Here is an 18,789-nt window from a genome sequence, read left to right as displayed (position 1 = left end):
TTCAAAAAATTTTTTTTTTCTGTGAACTAACTCTTTAATACTGCCTACTGGATCCTAAGCATGCATGAGTGATTCATCTCATCTATGTGATGAATGTGCTGTCAGGATTTGTTTTTAAGGCCTTCCGTTGTCCCAGAGATCCATGGGAGTGTGTGTGTGTGAAGGTTGAGAAGGCTTCACCTTTTGAATAGATTTAAGTTGACTGAGGGTGGACACACAAACTCGGTTGTGCTGATTTATTTTGCGTGGTGAAAGATCTCATGGGTGACGTCAGGCGTGAGGAATCTGTGTGTGGAGCTGGTGTTTGTTGGGTACAGATCCTCATGTAGGTGCTTGTTTTATGGCTGGAGTTTCATGTTTTCCAGTCGCTGGTCCAGTGCCATCAGTAACCTCAGTAAACATCACATGAATGTGATAGTCGTGCCTCATCCGATGGATTTGTTTCTCCATATAAGGCAGGAAGAGTGTGTTATAGAGTTGCATTATTCTGTTAGGAGTGTCTAAAGCTCTATGAGGATATCCTGTTAGCATTAACAATGAGCTTGTATAAACAATGTTTTGAATAGATTTTTCACTGCTAGGTTTTTAATGTATTAAAATGACATGCATAGTATATACAACAATACTAGCAGCAGCAGTGAAACATCTATTCAAAACAATGTTCATACAAGCTCATTATTAATAATGCATTTATATATAATATAATATATATTGAATAAATGTATTAAAATGCGATGCATAGTATATACAAAAAATACTGTCCATTTTATTTATTACCAGATTTTGTTTTAATTTATAAATTTTATTGCTCTGGATTTATTTAATTTTTATTTATTGGGTTTTATGTACGTTTTATTTTGTTGCATGTTTGCAAATCTTCACAACCTTTCAACAGACACAAACAAAACAAAGGCAAATTAGTTATATATATTTAATGCATGTGATTTTAATATATACTTAATAAAAAAAATTGCTCCAGATTTGTGAGTTGCATGAAAACGGCCATTTTTCACCCCAAAATCAAAAGAAAATAAGACATTATATAAAATGTTTTAAAGTATAAGATGCATTTCAGAACAAAAACGCCTCTCAGATTTATTCATAATTGATACTTCTCGTGCAGCATCCGCTCTGCCTCATTATAATGCTTCTGTTCTGTTGCATGTTTTCTGCCGTTGCATTGAATGCGCTGCTTGTGTTCTCCTCAGAGAGTCCTCTGCAGTTCTACGTCAACAACACGAACAGTCCTAACGTGACCGCGTATGGACCCGGTCTGGTGTACGGCACCACCAATAAAACCGCCATGTTCACCATCTACACTGAAGATGCTTCTGAAGGTGTGTACAAACAGCACATTAATGGCTAACTCTTCACAATAAGGTTCATTAATGTATTCACTAACATGAATTAAACATGAGCAATACACTTGTTACTGTATTTGTTCATCTTTGTTAACGTTAGTTAATAAAAATTCAGCTGTTCATGCAAGTTCACAGTGCATTAATGTTAACAATGTTAAAATTAACATTAACAAAGATTAATAAGTGCTGTATAAGTGCAGTTCATTATTAGTTCATGCTAGCTAATGTAGTTGACTAATAAACAGAAGGTCTTGGCTTAATCGTCTGGTGATGTATTTATAGGCAGTGTTATCTTACCCTGTAGGTATTCTGATTATTGTTGGTATTACTATAATTGTTACCGGTGATAATATACGGTGTGTATTTAAGATGCGGTTGTGTTTTTTCATGTGTATATAATATAAATATGTAATTGAGAGTTATGATAATGTTAACAATTTAGAAAGCGGCTACCTTGTTTTTAAAAACCTCTTGTTTTTCTTTTTAATTGTAACAGACAAAATGATTTAGACAGAATTGGGTCTAAATAAGTCTGACTTTGTCCCACTCCGTTTCAAGCAATTGATTTGTTTTTAAAGTAAGGTGAATTTACCTGTATACTTGTATAGATTGAATCAAATGCTTCTTTATTGCCTTCGTCACTATATTGCTGGAAATAAAAAGTCATTCATCCAACTAATGAACCTTATTATAAAGTGTTACCCATTAACGTTGTCCTGAAAACTCAGCCCAGAAAACATGATGATTGTGTGTTTTGCTCCAGGCGGGCTGGATTTGGCCATTGAAGGGCCGTCGAAGGCTGAGATCAGCTGTGTGGACAACAAAGACGGCACTTGCAGTGTCTCGTACCTGCCCACACTACCTGGAGACTACAACATCCTCGTCCGCTATAATGACAAGCACATCGCCGGAAGCCCCTTCACCGCCAGGGTCACAGGTACACGTCTCGTCTGCGTGACGTCTCGTTAGATCTTGACATTTGTTGACCTGATTTTTGCTTTTAAAGGGGTGGTTGAGTATGATTTCACTTTTTTAACTTTAGTTACCGTAGTGTGTAATGTTGCTGTTTGAGCATACACAAAATCTGCAAAGTTACAACGCTCAAAGTTCAAAGCAAAGGAAGATATTTGCTTTTAAAGAAATAGTTTTTTAAGGACTACAACAAACGGCTGGTAGGAACTACACGACATTCCTTATGGTTAGTGCCATCACTAACCCTAAAATTTACATAAACCCCGCCCCCTGAACACACAGTCCATGTTGAGAAGAGGAAGAGTTGTTGTAGTCGAGCACATCTGTGAGTCAGCTCAAACTTTAGCATCCATCATTTCACATGCAATAGAAAGTCACTCTGTGTGCATCTCACAACAGTTCCTATACGAGCGATTTATAGATTACCATGACAGAATATGCTAATTGAAGATAGTTAACTCCACATCAGCAACATAAATTCATCAACTAACCATTCAGAGACGTCCTGTTGCTTCTACATGTTGTATTTTACCACCCCTTTAAAAAAAGCATAATTTGAATTTGTTTCATATTTGATTAATTTTGTCTCGATTATTTTGGTAATGCTTTACAATAAGGTTCATTAGTTAACAGTAGTTAATGTATTAACTAACATGAAGTAAAATATGTATTGATCATGGTTAATCTTTGTTTGTTTATTGAGTGTTACGAACCCCTCTTTAAAATTGGCTCAGGAGGGTTGCATAACATAAAGGACACGTGAAACCAAAATACGCTGCTTAAACATTTATTTAAATTACAAAAGTAAGGAAACATGTATCATAACGAAAAGAAAACAAATGTATTTCTAAGATAATTACCAAACTATGATAATTACAGACAAACCGCAATAAGACCCTTCAAAGTATAAAGGCAACCAATATTAACAAAATAACAATAAAGAATTAAACCAAACAGAAAGAAAACACTTGTTGGCTGGTGAATCTCCTCTCTCCTGCCATGCTCCGCTTCAGCGTCCTTAATATAGTTGATATAACGACACGCAGGTGCACAGGGGCGGACCTTGCAATCGAACTCCGACAGAGAGAAAAGGAAAACAGAGTCATGACACAATACGCAAGGAGAAGGAATGCACTCAAGGCACAGGCCGTAACATTGATACAACAATTTATGCCAGTAGAATACAACAATATCCATACATTAAAAAAAGTTAGATCTTTTACATAATACTTTTTTTTTTTTTAAAGAAAAGAGGAAAACTAGACCAATAAATAAAATAAACAGGCACCGGTCAATTAGGATAGCTACACATTAAGAAGAGTTGGAAATCATGCATACAAGAGAAGCAAATCATTATATGAGAGGAGGTAGTTTAGGAAAAATAGGAAATGACTAATGATTTATTAGTAATAACATGCAAGTGAAAATAGGTTGAGAATCAAGTTCTTTCTACCTCATTCATTATATTAACATTATATGTTAACGTTAGTTAATAAAAATACAGTTTATAGTTTGTTCAAGTTTGTTCACAGTGCATTAACTAATGTTAACATACAACTCTTTAATAATGTATTAATAAATGTTGAAATTAACGTTAATTAATGAACTGTGCTTCTAAGGCATTTATTAATCTGGTAACTAATGTAGTTAAATAATGTTAACTAATGAACCTTATTATAAGTGTCGCCATTATTTTCTCTGTTACTGTGAAGCTGCTTATATAAATAAAGGTGGCTTGACTTTGCAGAGGACAATCAGAGGAAGTCCCAGGTGAAGCTGGGCTCCGCTGCAGATTTCTCTCTGGATATCACGGAGACGGATCTGAGTCTTCTCACCGCGAGCATCAAAGCCCCTTCTGGCCGCGACGAGCCGTGTTTGCTCAAGAGACAACCCAACAACCACATCGGTACGTCTGGGACCTGTTCACGCATTCTTTATGCAAACTACAACTTTAGTTTTTTGGGTAACACATGGTTGGTAATTTCTTCTTCAGGCATTTCCTTCATCCCGAGAGAAGTTGGGGAGCACCTGGTGAGCATCAAGAAGAACGGACAGCATGTCCCCAACAGCCCCATCACCATCATGGTGATCCAGTCTGAGATCGGGGACGCCAGCAGAGTCAAGGTCTTCGGACAGGGGCTGGTGGAGGGAAACACCTTCCAGACGTCCGACTTTGTGGTGGACACAAGAGAAGCTGGTGAGAGTGTGATTGATTTGATCTTTTATATATACATTTAATCTTTTATTATTAATCTTTCTCTTTTTTTTCATCTTTTAGGGTTAGTTAGGGTTATTTATTTAACTAAAATAGATTTTAAATTTTGTTATTACTATTGTTATATATAAACGTTTACATTATTATGTATTATAATAAAATATAATCTTTATGTAATAAGAATATATATATATATATATAGCTGTTGTTCATTTAATAATTGTTTTTCTTTATTTAATAACTACTATATAATAATAATCATTATCTTTGTCTTATTTATTAATATATAATTTCTAATATAATAATGCTAAATCGTTTGTTATTATAATATAATATAATAATTCAATTATATAATATATAATTATAGTAATTATTTTTAATAACAGCTTATGTATTATAATTTGTTATTATTTCATAACTAATATATAATTATAATTTTGTAATATAAAACATTATATATCATCATAATTATTTACTATTATATAATTTTATAATATAAACTCACATTATTATAATTTAATATATATTAAATACAAATAATGTTATCTTTATCTGTTTAATTATTATATGTATTTAATTTATTTTATAATGCAGTAATAATAGTAATTGACTTTATTATTATTATGATTATATATAAATAAATAGCTTTCATTCATTACATTACATTACATTACATTTAAGTCCTTAACCCCACCGTGAGCCATATGTAGAGATAAAATATCATAGATTTGAGTACTTGCAACCGCATAGCAACTTCTGTCCCAAAAGCAGGAGTAAATATAAACAATAAACAAATCTGCGGCTTCAAATGTCTTCTCCTCTTCATTCCTCAGCAGTGATTCACTCTTATCTTGAAGGATTTGAGGTTATAAACATCACTTTACAGAATGTGAGATTCCTCTCGCATTTTTCCTTCATAACGAAGATATTAACATTAAACATAGAGCTTGACTTCTGTTCAGAGCAGCTGAGCGTCTAACCCGCCGAACCGAGCTACATAAACCTCGTCTGTAAACCGTCTGGCCCTTAATGATGTTTTTTCAAGCTCTCCAATTCACTTAATTGCTAAGAATATAATCCAAACAGGGTGTGTAAAGTGGCTCACGGGTGGAAATAAAGGAAAATTGAGGACTTAATTGGAACCACAGCGGCAAATTATTCCCACTTACCCAAAGAACTTCAAATATTTATACAATTAGTCCTTCATATAAAGTATATCTCACTTTTTAACTTGTCAGAAGTCTTGTACAATCAAATTATTTATTTCTCATGCATCCAGTTAGAGTTTGTTAATGTTAATGCATGTTTCCCAGCGCCGTTCCTGGACACACACAAACACTACACACACACACACACACTTCCTAATCAAACACACCGGATTCAACTCATCAGCACCAGAAATATTTGGGTCAGATGAGGGAGACGTGCAGAATGTGTAGTGTTGGTGTGTGTCCAGGAGCAGGGTTGGGAAATGGTGTTCCTGAATGGCATAACTGTGTGTTCACAGGTTATGGAGGTTTGGCGTTGTCCATTGAGGGTCCCAGTAAGGTGGACATACAGACTGAAGACATGGAGGACGGCACTTGTGGCGTCTCGTATTGTCCGAGTGAGCCGGGCACCTACATCGTGTCCATCAGGTTTGCAGAAGAGCACGTCCCTGGTAAGAGACTCAAAGCATCATTCAAACCTTCTATAGGTTTTATAATGTGGTCCAAATATGGCGTGCATCTTGTTTACACATTATTTGGCAAAAGAAACTAGTCTCTCCCTATGGAGGATCCTTTACGACTCTACAGATAGTGTTGTCGGGATCATTTCGGTTTCGCGTATCTACCCCGAAGTGATAAAATTGTCTAAAAATGTCAAGGCCAGACAAGTAGTTTTATATGTAGTTTGTACATATACAAATGCACATAACTATAGAATTAATTAAAGCGCACGTGAGCGCCATCAGTGTTTCTCACAGGTTCGCGTTTAAAGTCTGTGTAGAGAGAACGGTGTCGTCTTAGCGGTCTCTAATTTAATAACTAATGATCGTTGCGACGGAAGTGAATCAATCAAAACTAACTTTAGCTGGAAAATATCTTTATTAAAGAACCGCTATAAAGCCAAAACAATCTGTTACCTTAAATTATCTGTTTATCTCTGTAAAGCTGCTTTGAAACAATCTACATGGTTAAAAGCGCTATATAAATGAAGATGACTTGAAAAGACAATATTTAAAGTTTTTTCAGAGTAGTAAGCGTATTGCACGGTGTGTATACTGTACATTTCCTATTACATTCCTATTACAACTGTGTATAATGTTACAAAAGATTTCTATTTCAAAATAAAATAGTCTTTTTTTTCAAATGTATTCATCAAATCCTGAAATAAATTAAACTTTTCAACATTGATGCTCAGGAAATATTTCTGATATGAAAATTCAGCTGCAGTAGCCACCGTTCAACCTGAAGAGGGCAGCACTCAGATGTTTTACACCATATATTGTAGAATTAAAACACTTTATACCCAAATGTAAAACAAATTACTTGAATCAATGAACAGCATTATGGTCTTGCAGATCATTAACTAAAAAAAGTTGTTTTAGGATTTAGTTACCCTTTAAACTGTAATCTTTCAAATTTTTACTGTATTTTTGATCAAATAATTCTTGGTGATCAAATAATTCTTGGTTTTAATTCTTGGTGAGCAGAAGAGACTTCTAGCATGTTACTCCTCCTGTCATCGTGACTTACTGTTTGTGGCATGTCTGTGTTTGCAGGAAGTCCGTTCAGCGTCCGGGTGACCGGAGAAGGCCGTATCCGCGAGAGCATCACTCGCCGTCAGAAAGCAGTGTCGGTCTCTAGTGTTGGAAGTGTGTGTGATCTCAACCTGAAGATCCCAGGTATGAAAGTTCGACAGATATACAGCTGTGACCTTTACACTTAACATCAAGTCAAGCGGACATCGATCCACATAAAGATCCCTCTTAGCATCCGAGATTGGAGTTTTAATGTTAATTATTTATAATTTCAGCCTCTTTGTCTCGGCTTGGTTTAATGCGCTGTAGCTCAATCTCCGACAGGAACGCCAGCCAAAAAAAGCACGAAACAAATGGATGTGCGGTTGTTTGCTGGCTCACGTCATGCGTTAATGCATCGTCTCCATACGGGAGTAAAAACACATGGCTCTCTGAAACAAGACATCATGTGCAGGTGGAGCTGGACGTATTGAACTTGGACGTGGCTTTAGGTCTGATTTCCCCTCTGACCGGCACAAATGTTGTTCGAGTGTGTCGTGTGTCTGTGCTACGTGCTGCGCTAATGCTAGGCTAGTCTTGAGGGAAACGCTGAGGCCTTTAATTGCTAATGCTGCACTTCCAGTCGGGGTCGTGGTGTAGTCTGACATGTCTCGTGTGAGAGAGGACTGTTTTCCCTTCATTGTGTTCAAAGTAATGCGAACAAACATTTTATTAAACAAAGATGTTAGTCATTTACTAGTGCAAGTGACAATATTCTTCAAAACAGACCAAAGGCAGTTCAAAAATTAGTTTAAAATGCAAAAGTTTCACACTAGATGTGAATTTTTTTTTTTTAACAAATTAGTAGTTTGAAGTAATTATTTATTTTAACTTTAAAACAATCTTATTTTATTTTTTATACATTTTCTTCATACATTTCTTTTAATCCAATCCGATAAATGTGAGCTTTGTTTGGTTTTTAATTAATTTTTTAACTTCTCCACAAATTATTTTTAATAAATTTAACCATTTAATAAGATACTTTATGAGGGTTAGATTGAGGTTTGTTTAATAAATGTGTGAAAGGTATTATAAAAAAAAAAAAAAAAACATAATGATAAATTCACAAGTAAATTAATTTATTTTGATCAAATAAAAAACAAACCAAAAAGATACTGCTTGTGAATAAATGTGGATATTCTTTATTAAAATAACTAAAAATAAATAAATGACAACATTGGCGTTAATGTTTAGCGATGGTTTGTATTTCACATTAAGGAACGCTTCACTTTTGGTGTGTATAGGCGTTTAGTTGGGTAATTAATATCCAAACCTGGATCATGCAGACGACTTCCATGTGTGATTTGTCCTGGTTAATGATGTCACGGTGTGATGGAGGGTTAGCGCTGATCTAATCCAGGATACACATCGTCATTCCTCTGATCTCATACACACTCTGTGTGAGTGTTCACGTGAGATTCAAAGATATAAAGAGCGAATAACGTGTATAAATTACCAAAAAAATCAGACATGTGTCCTCATTTATATAGACGTGCGTATATGATCCTAAACTGTTAATATGAAGGATTTATAAAGTGTGTATGCACATAAATGTTCATTAGGACCCGAGCACCGATGGTGTGAGGAATTGCTCCATTTTAGTTATGTAATTATTACACATATATGCAAATGAGCAACATTTGAACTGCTGTGACCCTGGATCACAAACCCAGTCTGGAGTCGCACGGGTATATCTGTGGCAATAGCAACTATACAATAGTATGGGTCAAAATTATCCATTTTTCTTTTATGCTAAAAATCATTAGGATATTAATTAAAGATCATGTTCCATGAAGATATTTTGTTAATTTCCTACCGTAAATATATAAAACATGTATTTTTGTGAGTGAATGCAGCACAATCGTGAACATAAATGCACAACTTTAAAGGAGATTTTCTCAATGTTTAATTTTTTTTGCTCCTCAGATTCCAGATTTTCAATAGTTGTATCTCGACCAAATATTGTCCTATCCTAACAAACCACACATCAATGGAGAGATTATTTATTCAGCTTTCAGATGATATATACATCTCAATTTTTAAAAATTGACCCATGTGACTGGTTTTGTGGCCCAGAGTCGCATATCAAATACTGGTAACTCTTTACATTAAGGTCCCATTAGTTAATCATTAATAAATACTGTAACAAATGTATTGCTCAGTGTTAATGTTAGAGAATAAAAATACAATTCATACAGTTCATGTCAGCTCAGGTCAATTAAGTAATATTAACAGATACAACTTTTGATTTTAATGGATTACGGTAATATAAAGTTAAAAAATTACGAATACATTATTAATCAAAAATACATTAAATCAAAAGTTGATTTTAAGTATTTTTCATTGTTAGTTCTTGTTAACTAATGCTAACAGATGGAACCTTATTGTAAAGCACCAATATATATAAATGCCTATTGTGATTAATCTACATTTTCATAACCGATGTTAAATGGAGTGAATCTCTGGTATATGAGGATCAAAAGTGTCTTTGAACATTTTCACGTTAGTTTCTGCTTTTAATAAATCTCAATGTGTTCCTCACTTCTGATGTAGAGTCAAATCTGTGGTTTCAGGATAAAATGATCGTGCGTGCGTTTTATAAACGAGGCCCAATGCTTTTCCGGTTCTACCTTTCCCCACTTTACTGTTTTCTGACCTGTTCTGTCCTTTATCTTTCCTCTTTTTCTTCTGCGTCTACCGCTTTCAGTGACCTGGTTTCTTCTGGCTTTGGCTCGTGAGTTGCTCTCACGCGGCGTCTATCGCTCCCACTGCTCTCTTTGGCTCGGGGTCAAAGGTCAGGCCAGCTTCACCATGGTCACCCGGATTGGCAGGGCACCCCTGAGGCCCCCTGGAGGGCTGGAGGGTGCGTTGTAAGCGCTGGGCATGTGGACGACGAGGTTGGCAGAACGCGCTGCTCTTGATGTGTTTGCATGAACGAGAGCTGCTTTTTTTTTTGCTCATCACAACTCCATAAAATATTCATGTTATTTACATCATGTCGTTGCTAACCTGAATGACTTTATTTCTTTTGTGGAACACAAGCCTAATGTTCACGCTGCTGTCGGTCTTTTTCTGCTGCATGTTAAAGTCATACAGATAACAGTTAGTAACGGTTTACAATAAGGTCCCATAAGTTAACGCATTAACTAATTCATTAAAATTTTGCATTTTGGTTAATAAAAATACAACTGTTTGTATACAAATACAATTTTAGCTCAGGTCCAATAAATATTAACATAATGTATTAGTAAATGTTGAAATTGGTGTATTCAAGTGTATTGCAATTATGACAATCAAGTGTGTTTCTAATCACTTTGGTCAAGATGGTGATGTACCTTTTCTACATAAATTTATAGATTAGAGTTAAAAAATCTTGCTGAATTTTATGAAAAATGTTTTTGTTCTTTCCTACATTACTTGAACACCCCATTACATTGAACAAAGTTTAATAAACGCTTTTTTTTTTTTCTTTTTTTTTTGTTACTGGTCAAAGGTTTGGAACAATTAAGTTTTTTAAAAATGTTAAATGTTCTGCTCACCAAAGCTGGATTTATTTAATCAAAAATAGTCAACAGTGAAATTTTTATACAAATTAAAAGTTTTCAATTTCAATTTGAATTGAGCATCAAATCATCATATTATACTGATTTCTGAAGGATCATGTGACACTGAAAACTGGAGTAATGATGCTGAAAATTCAGCTTTGATCACTGGAATAAATAAAATTTTAACATGCATTCAAAAAATAAAAGTTTTTTTTAAAATTGTAATTTTTTTACCAAAAAAAAATCTCTCAAAACATAAAAACAAATCTTAATTGTTCCAAACATTTTGAACAACAGTGTATTTTTTTTATTTTGTAAGTTCATGTTAACTCATGTAGTTCACAAATGGTCCTTATTGAAAATTGTTAGCATTTTCTTTTCGGCTGAACTCTGAGTGCTGTAAGTATCATCTCTGTTGCTTTCAAAACCTTGAGAAAACACAGACGTCAGAACCGCTGAGCGACTGTTCCTCCATCTCTCTCTCTCTCTATCTCTCTCTCTTCATTCTGCTCTCTAATAATCCTCCTTCTCTCTGTCCTCCCAGAAATCGACGTGCAGGACGTCTCTGCGCAGGTCACCAGCCCGTCGGGAGCCACAGAAGCGGCGGAGATCGCGTCTGTGGGAAACCACACGTACTGCGTGCGCTTCGTGCCTCATGAGACGGGCGTCCACACGGTGAGCGTGAAGTACCGCGGGCAGCATGTGCCGGGAAGCCCCTTCCAGTTCACCGTGGGGCCGCTGGGAGAAGGAGGAGCCCATAAGGTGCGAGCGGGGGGGCCGGGGCTGGAGAAGGCCGAGGCCAGCGTGCCAGGTATCTACACACACACACACACACACACACACACACACACACACACACACACACAACGATTATTACAATCTGGTCACGTTTTAGATTACGGTCCAATTCTCACTATTATTAACTGACTTTTGCCTCAATAAACTCCTAATTACTGCTTAATACTACCCAACAACTACTTTACTAACTATTAATAAGGGATGTAGTAGAATATGGTCATGTAGAATAATGTGCTTTATTAGTATTAATAAACGGCAAATATCCTAGTAATATACATGCTAATAAGCAAACCGTTAATATTGAGAATTGGACCCTAAACTAAAGTGTTGCTTAAAATGTATGAATTATAAAAACATGTACATTTTGGTAGTATTGCCTGGAATTTATTTTGATCTAATTTAAAATTAGTTTTAATACTTTTTAAATAATAGTTTATTATAATAGAAATAAATAAATAATAATTTTATTTTATTTTATTAAATATCTTGTCATTTTTAAGATGATTTTTTTTTTCACTCTTTATACCCTTTTTTTGTTCTTTACCATGAACCCCATAAAGAAATATTTAATTACTTGCTCACCAGATGTTTATGGATAGTGATAAAATGTTAAATAACATTTTATAATTTATAAAAAAAGTTATACTGCTTGTAATTTAATTTCATATTTATTTGTAATATAAAATTGTATTAAAATAAATAAAGTGGTGGAGAATATATTTAAATGTCATCTTGAAAAAATCATAATGGTCAATTTTAGGGTTTAATTTTTAATTCTGCAAATATAATGCATTTCAGTTTATTTTCTGTTTATGACCGTCTTCCTGACCTGTAAATAACACTGCTGGTGACCCACGATGTGTTTATAGATCTAATAATGTTCTCCCTGATCTCGTGTAGCGGAGTTTAACGTGTGGACGCGAGAGGCGGGCGCTGGCGGTCTGTCCATCGCCGTCGAGGGTCCCAGCCGTGCAGAAATCTCATTTGAGGAAAGGAAGGATGGATCGTGTGGCGTCTCCTATGTAGCTCAAGAACCTGGTATATTTATATACATACTGTACACACACTTGACCAATGCCTTTCTGTCCTGAGCTCCGAGATCTTGTATCGCTTCATCTAATGCAGATACTCTGTGCTATACCTCAGTAACTGATCTCAAACTCTTTGCAGGCGACTACGAGGTGTCTATAAAGTTCAACGACGAGCACATTCCCGACAGCCCGTTCCTGGTTCCCGTGTGCGCTCCCGAAGACGATGCCCGTCGACTCACTGTTACCAGTCTTCAGGTGAGACACGAGGAAACATCGACACACAGGTTCATGTCCACAGCTATCAAAGAACCGCTATTCTATTCTCAAACTGCCCAACGGGACTTTTACAGTGGAAAACTTCTATATTTAGTTTCACAGTTTTCCAATGTAATGACACATACTTTCCCTTAAATATGTTATAAATCTATACAGCAGTTAACATGCATACATAGGCAGCTCTGTTCTGATGAAACTCGTATTTGTGTGAAATTATTCACACAAGAGTTTGGGGTCTAAACTTTTTTTTTTTTTTTTTAAGAAGTCTCTTCATTTACTATATTTATTGTGAAATATTACCAATTAAAATGACTTTTTTCCATTGTAATATAATTTAAAATGTAATTTATTCCTGTGGCATCATTACTTCAGTCTTCAGTGTCACATGATCCTTCTAATATGATGATTTGATGCTCAAGAAAACAGTTCTTATCATTATTAATGTAGAAAATATTAATATTTTTGTGGAAACATGATTCAAAAAAATCAGGATTCTTTGAATAAAAGTTTTTTTTTTTTTTTTTTTACGGCATTGATTTGAAATAGAAATATTTTGTAACAACGTCTTTACTGTAATTTTTGATAAATTTAATGCATTCTTGCTGAATAAAAGTGTTAATTTCTTTCTAAAAGGAAAAAAAAAATTCTGACCCCATACTTTTGAACTTACTAAACTTAATCTATCGTTAAAAATGTTTACCACCTAGATCTAAATCAGCCCTTATTATATTCTTGATGCATTCTGGGCATTGTGACACACTCCTCTATATCAAGTCTCATCTTAGTGATCGTCCCAGCGAGACACTGTCTGCTCCATGAAGGAAACCGAAGATGCTGTCTAGCTTTTAGGCCAGGCTTCACATCAGAAGCGCACATATGCGCACAGTTTGATGTTGTCTAGATGGGCAGCTCACTACGTTTTGTATCAGATTTATCCAGCGAACTCTTTGACTAGCTGTCGGACATCACTGTTCTGGTGTTTCTCTTGTGTTTCATTTAAAGGCTTTTAACAGACTCACCCGTTGTGAAGCTCACAGTAGGATCAGTTGAAGCCGAGAGAGGAAGACGACACGACCGCTAGAAACCTCCACCCAACCGCATCCCATTATTCCCTGTAGTTTAGCAAACCCTGTAGTTCTCATTCTCTCTGTTGTCAGATTGTCAAATCTCTCTCTCTCGGCTTTAGCTGATCTTACGTGAGGCCAGGTCAGATTATCAAGATCTAAACTCGTCATGTTTAAGCATTTTATTGCTTTTTTTGTTGTTGCATTTGTTTTTTAGGATTATGCACATTTGAAATGTTTAAAACGTATAACAATATTCCTTTTATACTGTACCATAAGTTTGGGGTCAGTAAAAAAATATATATTTATGTGAAAGAATTTATTACTTAATTCTTGCATTAAATTGATCAAAAGTGACAGTTAAGACATTTATATTACAAAATATTCTTATTTCAAATAAATTATTTTTTTACTTTTCATTATAGAATCGTAAATATTAAGCAGTTTTCAACATTGATAATAATCAGAAATGTTTCGTGAGCAGCAAATCATCATATAAGAATGATTTCTGAAGGATCATGTGTGACTAAAAACTTCTTTTAAATTGTAATTTCCCTTTTTTTTAAACTATTTTTATCAAATAAATGCAGCCTTTATGAACAAGAGATTTCTTTCAAAAGCATGAAAAAAACATACCGACCCCAAACTTTTGAACAGCAGTGTATGTGTGCATCAACAGTCTTTCCCAGAATGCACTGGCTCCATATGCAGGTGTAAACTGTTGTTCACTGATGCAGGAGTCGGGTCTGAAGGTGAACCAGCCCACATCGTTCGCAGTGCGTCTGAACGGGGCGAAGGGCAACATCGATGCTAAAGTCCACAGTCCGTCCGGAGCGCTGGAGGAGTGTGTGGTGTCTGAACTAGAGCAAGGTGACATGATCATGAGCTTATAAACTCTTCAACAGCCGGTCATATCTGGATATGATGCATTTCATGCTTTAAATCATGTTCTGGTGTAACTAAAAGTGAAAGGACTTTATTATTATTTGAACATGAAACTGCATTTACAACACATTTTGCGGTTTTCATTATGACTTTAATTTACAACTGTGTTTGATAACACTACAATAAGGTCCCGTTATTAGTGCATTAAATTACAATGACAATAGTTTTTATTTTACGTTAGTTAACTGTTCATTGTTAGGTCATGTCAGCTCAGGTCCATTTAAATATGAACAGATATAGCTTTTCATTTTAATAATGTATTAGATTGTCGAAATTAACATTAATAAATGCTTAAGAACTATTTCCATTTGTTCATGTTAACTCATGTAGTTTTTTTTTTTTAGCATCATGTATTCTAGTTATAACTCAGATTAACCCAGAAATGATGAATTGCATGTTAACGTTGGACATTGTGATAGTAGAGCGACTTGTCTTAACTTATACGGGCCTTTTCCCGCTGTGAATCGAGACCCTGACTGCCATTATTTTTGTCATTAGTGTCATTAATTCTTCTTTTGGTTCTCTGGTTAATATACTCTTGGTTTTCCAGACAAGTACGCCATCCGTTTCATCCCGCGGGAGAACGGCATCCACATCATCGACGTGAAGTTCAACGGCACACACATTCCTGGCAGTCCGTTCCATGTCCGCGTGGGAGAACCGGGACAGATCGGTGACGCCGGACTCGTCACCGCGTACGGAGCCGGTCTGGAAAGAGGAACCACAGGTAATGCTTTCCACGTTCATTAGACACACATTACTTGTTGGCACAGTGCTAAAAACAATTACGTAGAAATAAAATCCTGTGCGAGTTTTCCTCTGTGCCGTCAGGGTGTTTTCAACACTATGAATATTGATTGCTTGATGTTTCTTTTCACTTGGCGTTTCTAGAGGAAGTTACGCTCTCTCGCTCGTGTTGAACGCGCCTCATTGTTTTAGCAGAATGATTTAAACAGAAGGATCTTGGATTAGCTCACCTATTTCTCATGGATCACATCCAGAACAAATGCATGTGTTCATTGTAACTCGTCTAACAACAGTTGCAGAAGAAGTCTAAAGCTCACGGGGACATGTAGCTCGGCTCCAAAACCAATGTGAAAGGTCGGCAGCGTTATGCCTCCTCTTAAGGAATCTATTGCATTAAAATGCATTGCTGCTGCATTAGTCTAAAGACAATAAAGCCACATGGTTGGTTTACAGGAAAGAATAAATTTGGTTTTACAATAGCTAAGTGTCAGAATGGCTTCCAGCTGGTCACGTCTGATAATGTCTGTGTTAACAGCGCTGGATTGATGTTAGCAGGACTCGTGGTTTATCGTCTCTCAGCAGGGCTGCAGATGCACAGACTGTACAGAATAAAACACACACACACTTTACACACGCATGCACTTGCATGTCACGTCCGCCTCTGAGCCGCGACAAATGAGGGAGGCAACGAGAACAAAAGCGAATCAAAAAGAATTTATTAAAGGAGAACTTGGCAACTTTTTTAACTTAATGAAACTGTCTAGAAATCATTTGGATGATATGTTCTGGTGATATTGGTGACTTCCCCCGCTCCCCCCAGCGTTCCCAGGCGGAAAACCAACCTTGCAACTTGGGGACTACCGTCCCGGCAAGATAGAAATTAGGAGTCTCGTGAGAAGCGAGAACGAGCGAGAAACACAAACTGCTTTATGGTTAACAGAATACAAAATGTACATGTCAATGTTCTATGATAATGTGTATGATGTATTAACCACCTCAGTAGACACAGCTCCACACGATAAAGTTGGCTTGCTCCGATCATAACAAATGCGCGGGAGAAAGGGGGAGGAGGCGCTGCAAGTGAGTTTTTTTATGATAGTGTTGTGAAATATACGCTCCACAGCTGTAGGGGGAGCTCTTGCGGAAAACATGCGACAACAAAAGTGAAATTCAGCGAAGAAATGACTAGAGTTGCCGAGTTCTGCTTTAATAAAAATAACGTCTACAACTCATAACTAAGCTTAATAAGAAAAAAACATCACTACGGAAAACACTCCGCTCGGAACATCAACGTAAATAAAGAATACGCTACTCAATTAACACAAAAATACACACTTCAAAAATACAGGCCTGCAAACATAAATTCACAAACTAAACTAATACATGAAGCACATGAATAATTAACAGAATAAAGCAGCAACCCAAAATAACAGAAGACAAAAGGGTGACCGAAGAGAGAAGTCAGAGAACATCACCTTTTATAATTCTCACATTATGATTACCTCAATCTTTATTCAAGAACCGCTATAAAGCCAAAACAATCCGTGTTAAATTATCCGTTTATCTCTGTAAAGCAGCTTTGAAACCATCTACATTGTTAAAAGCACTATATAAATGATGACTTGACATTACCAGTTTACTATGCAATGGTGCAAATGCAGGAGGTCATCATTGTTTCCATGCATAGTCTACTGTGCACAAAGAAAAAAAGACTGGAGAAAGAAAAGAGAAAAATATAGTAGCATGTTATTGTAGTGGTCATGAAACGGCTCATCATACACAGTCCTAAATTGTCATTGACTCTGACGTCTCCTCACAGGTAACCAGGCCGAGTTTATCATCAATAACACCAAAGCTGGGCCAGGATCTCTGTCCGTCACGATCGAGGGCCCGTCCAAGGTGAAGATGGAGTGTCAGGAGTGTCCCGAAGGGTTTAAAGTGCACTACACACCAATGGCCCCTGGAAACTACATCATCACGATCAAATACGGCGGCCCCAACCACATCACTGGAAGCCCGTTTAAGGCCAAAGTCACAGGTGTGTGTGTGTGTGAAGCTGAAGCTGAGCTGGACCTGAAGGATTCAGAGGGCTGGTGTTTGATGAGAACAGATGCAGTTGTTAGTCGAGGTGTTGAACTCTTCTTGTGCTCTTCAGGTCCACGGCTGGTGAACGTGACCAACGCCAGCGAGATGTCCTCTCTGATGGTGGATCCGGTGAGCAGGTCGAGCAGTGTGAACTCCTACAGCTCGACTCCCAGAGCCGCTTCTGACGCCAGTAAAGTGCTCAGTCGAGGCGCTGGTCTCAGCAAGGCCTTCGTGGGCCAGAAAGCGGCTTTCACTGTCGACTGCAGTAAAGCAGGTGAGATCTCGGTTTATTACTAGGAAATATGTGTGTATATATATATATATATATATATATATATATATATATATATATATATACATACACAGGTGAAGATGCAAATGTATCACTTTGATACATGCAAAGTGAGATATTTCAAGCCTTTATTTGTTATCATTTTGATGATTATGGCTTACAGCTTATGAAAACCGTTTCACAATATTCTAATTTTGAATTTGGGGTTTTCATAATAACAAATAAAGGCTTGAAATATCTCACTTTGCATGTAATGAGTCTATATAATATATTAGTTTCACCTTTTAAGTTGAATTACTGAAATTAACTTTTGCACCATATTCTAATTTATTTTAATTTCCCGTGTATATATGTGCATGTAATCAATTAATAAGAAAAATAACATTAAGTTACACGTGTGAGTAATTTATTGTTATTTTTATTAATTAAATTCATTGTTATTTTATTGTTTATTTATTATTATTAAATAAATTGTATTTGTTTTATTATTATTTTTATTGCAGTTACTGTTAATAATTTTGTATATATAACTTATTTTAGCATCATTCAATTATTTTGACAACCATTCTACTATTATTGTTAATTAATATATTTAATTACAATGTTTTTGTTTATTGTTATTGTAGTAGTAATAATAATAGTGAAGTATAAGTATGTGTGTGTATTTTTAAACCTT

At 35.9% G+C, this 18,789-nt stretch overlaps 1 protein-coding gene across 2 annotated transcripts in view; it reads left to right on the top strand.

Annotated features, from left to right (window-relative positions):
* Positions 1 to 18,789, top strand: part of flnba (filamin B a) — an 88,847-nt gene that overhangs the window by 68,974 nt on the left and 1,084 nt on the right. For both annotated transcript variants that reach the window (XM_079597789.1, XM_079597788.1), the window contains 13 exons: positions 1,209 to 1,337; positions 2,125 to 2,298; positions 4,081 to 4,239; positions 4,327 to 4,530; positions 6,056 to 6,208; positions 7,313 to 7,435; positions 11,420 to 11,686; positions 12,574 to 12,711; positions 12,844 to 12,959; positions 14,782 to 14,914; positions 15,540 to 15,716; positions 17,556 to 17,774; positions 17,892 to 18,095. In XM_079597789.1, coding sequence (XP_079453915.1) covers positions 1,209 to 1,337; positions 2,125 to 2,298; positions 4,081 to 4,239; positions 4,327 to 4,530; positions 6,056 to 6,208; positions 7,313 to 7,435; positions 11,420 to 11,686; positions 12,574 to 12,711; positions 12,844 to 12,959; positions 14,782 to 14,914; positions 15,540 to 15,716; positions 17,556 to 17,774; positions 17,892 to 18,095 — 2,196 coding nt within the window. The remainder of the gene's footprint in view (positions 1 to 1,208; positions 1,338 to 2,124; positions 2,299 to 4,080; positions 4,240 to 4,326; positions 4,531 to 6,055; positions 6,209 to 7,312; positions 7,436 to 11,419; positions 11,687 to 12,573; positions 12,712 to 12,843; positions 12,960 to 14,781; positions 14,915 to 15,539; positions 15,717 to 17,555; positions 17,775 to 17,891; positions 18,096 to 18,789) is intronic.

The sequence above is a fragment of the Phoxinus phoxinus genome, assembly GCF_949152265.1.
Source record: "Phoxinus phoxinus genome assembly, chromosome: 22".
NCBI lineage: Eukaryota > Metazoa > Chordata > Actinopteri > Cypriniformes > Leuciscidae > Phoxinus > Phoxinus phoxinus.
This window is presented reverse-complemented; position numbering and strand designations above follow the sequence as displayed.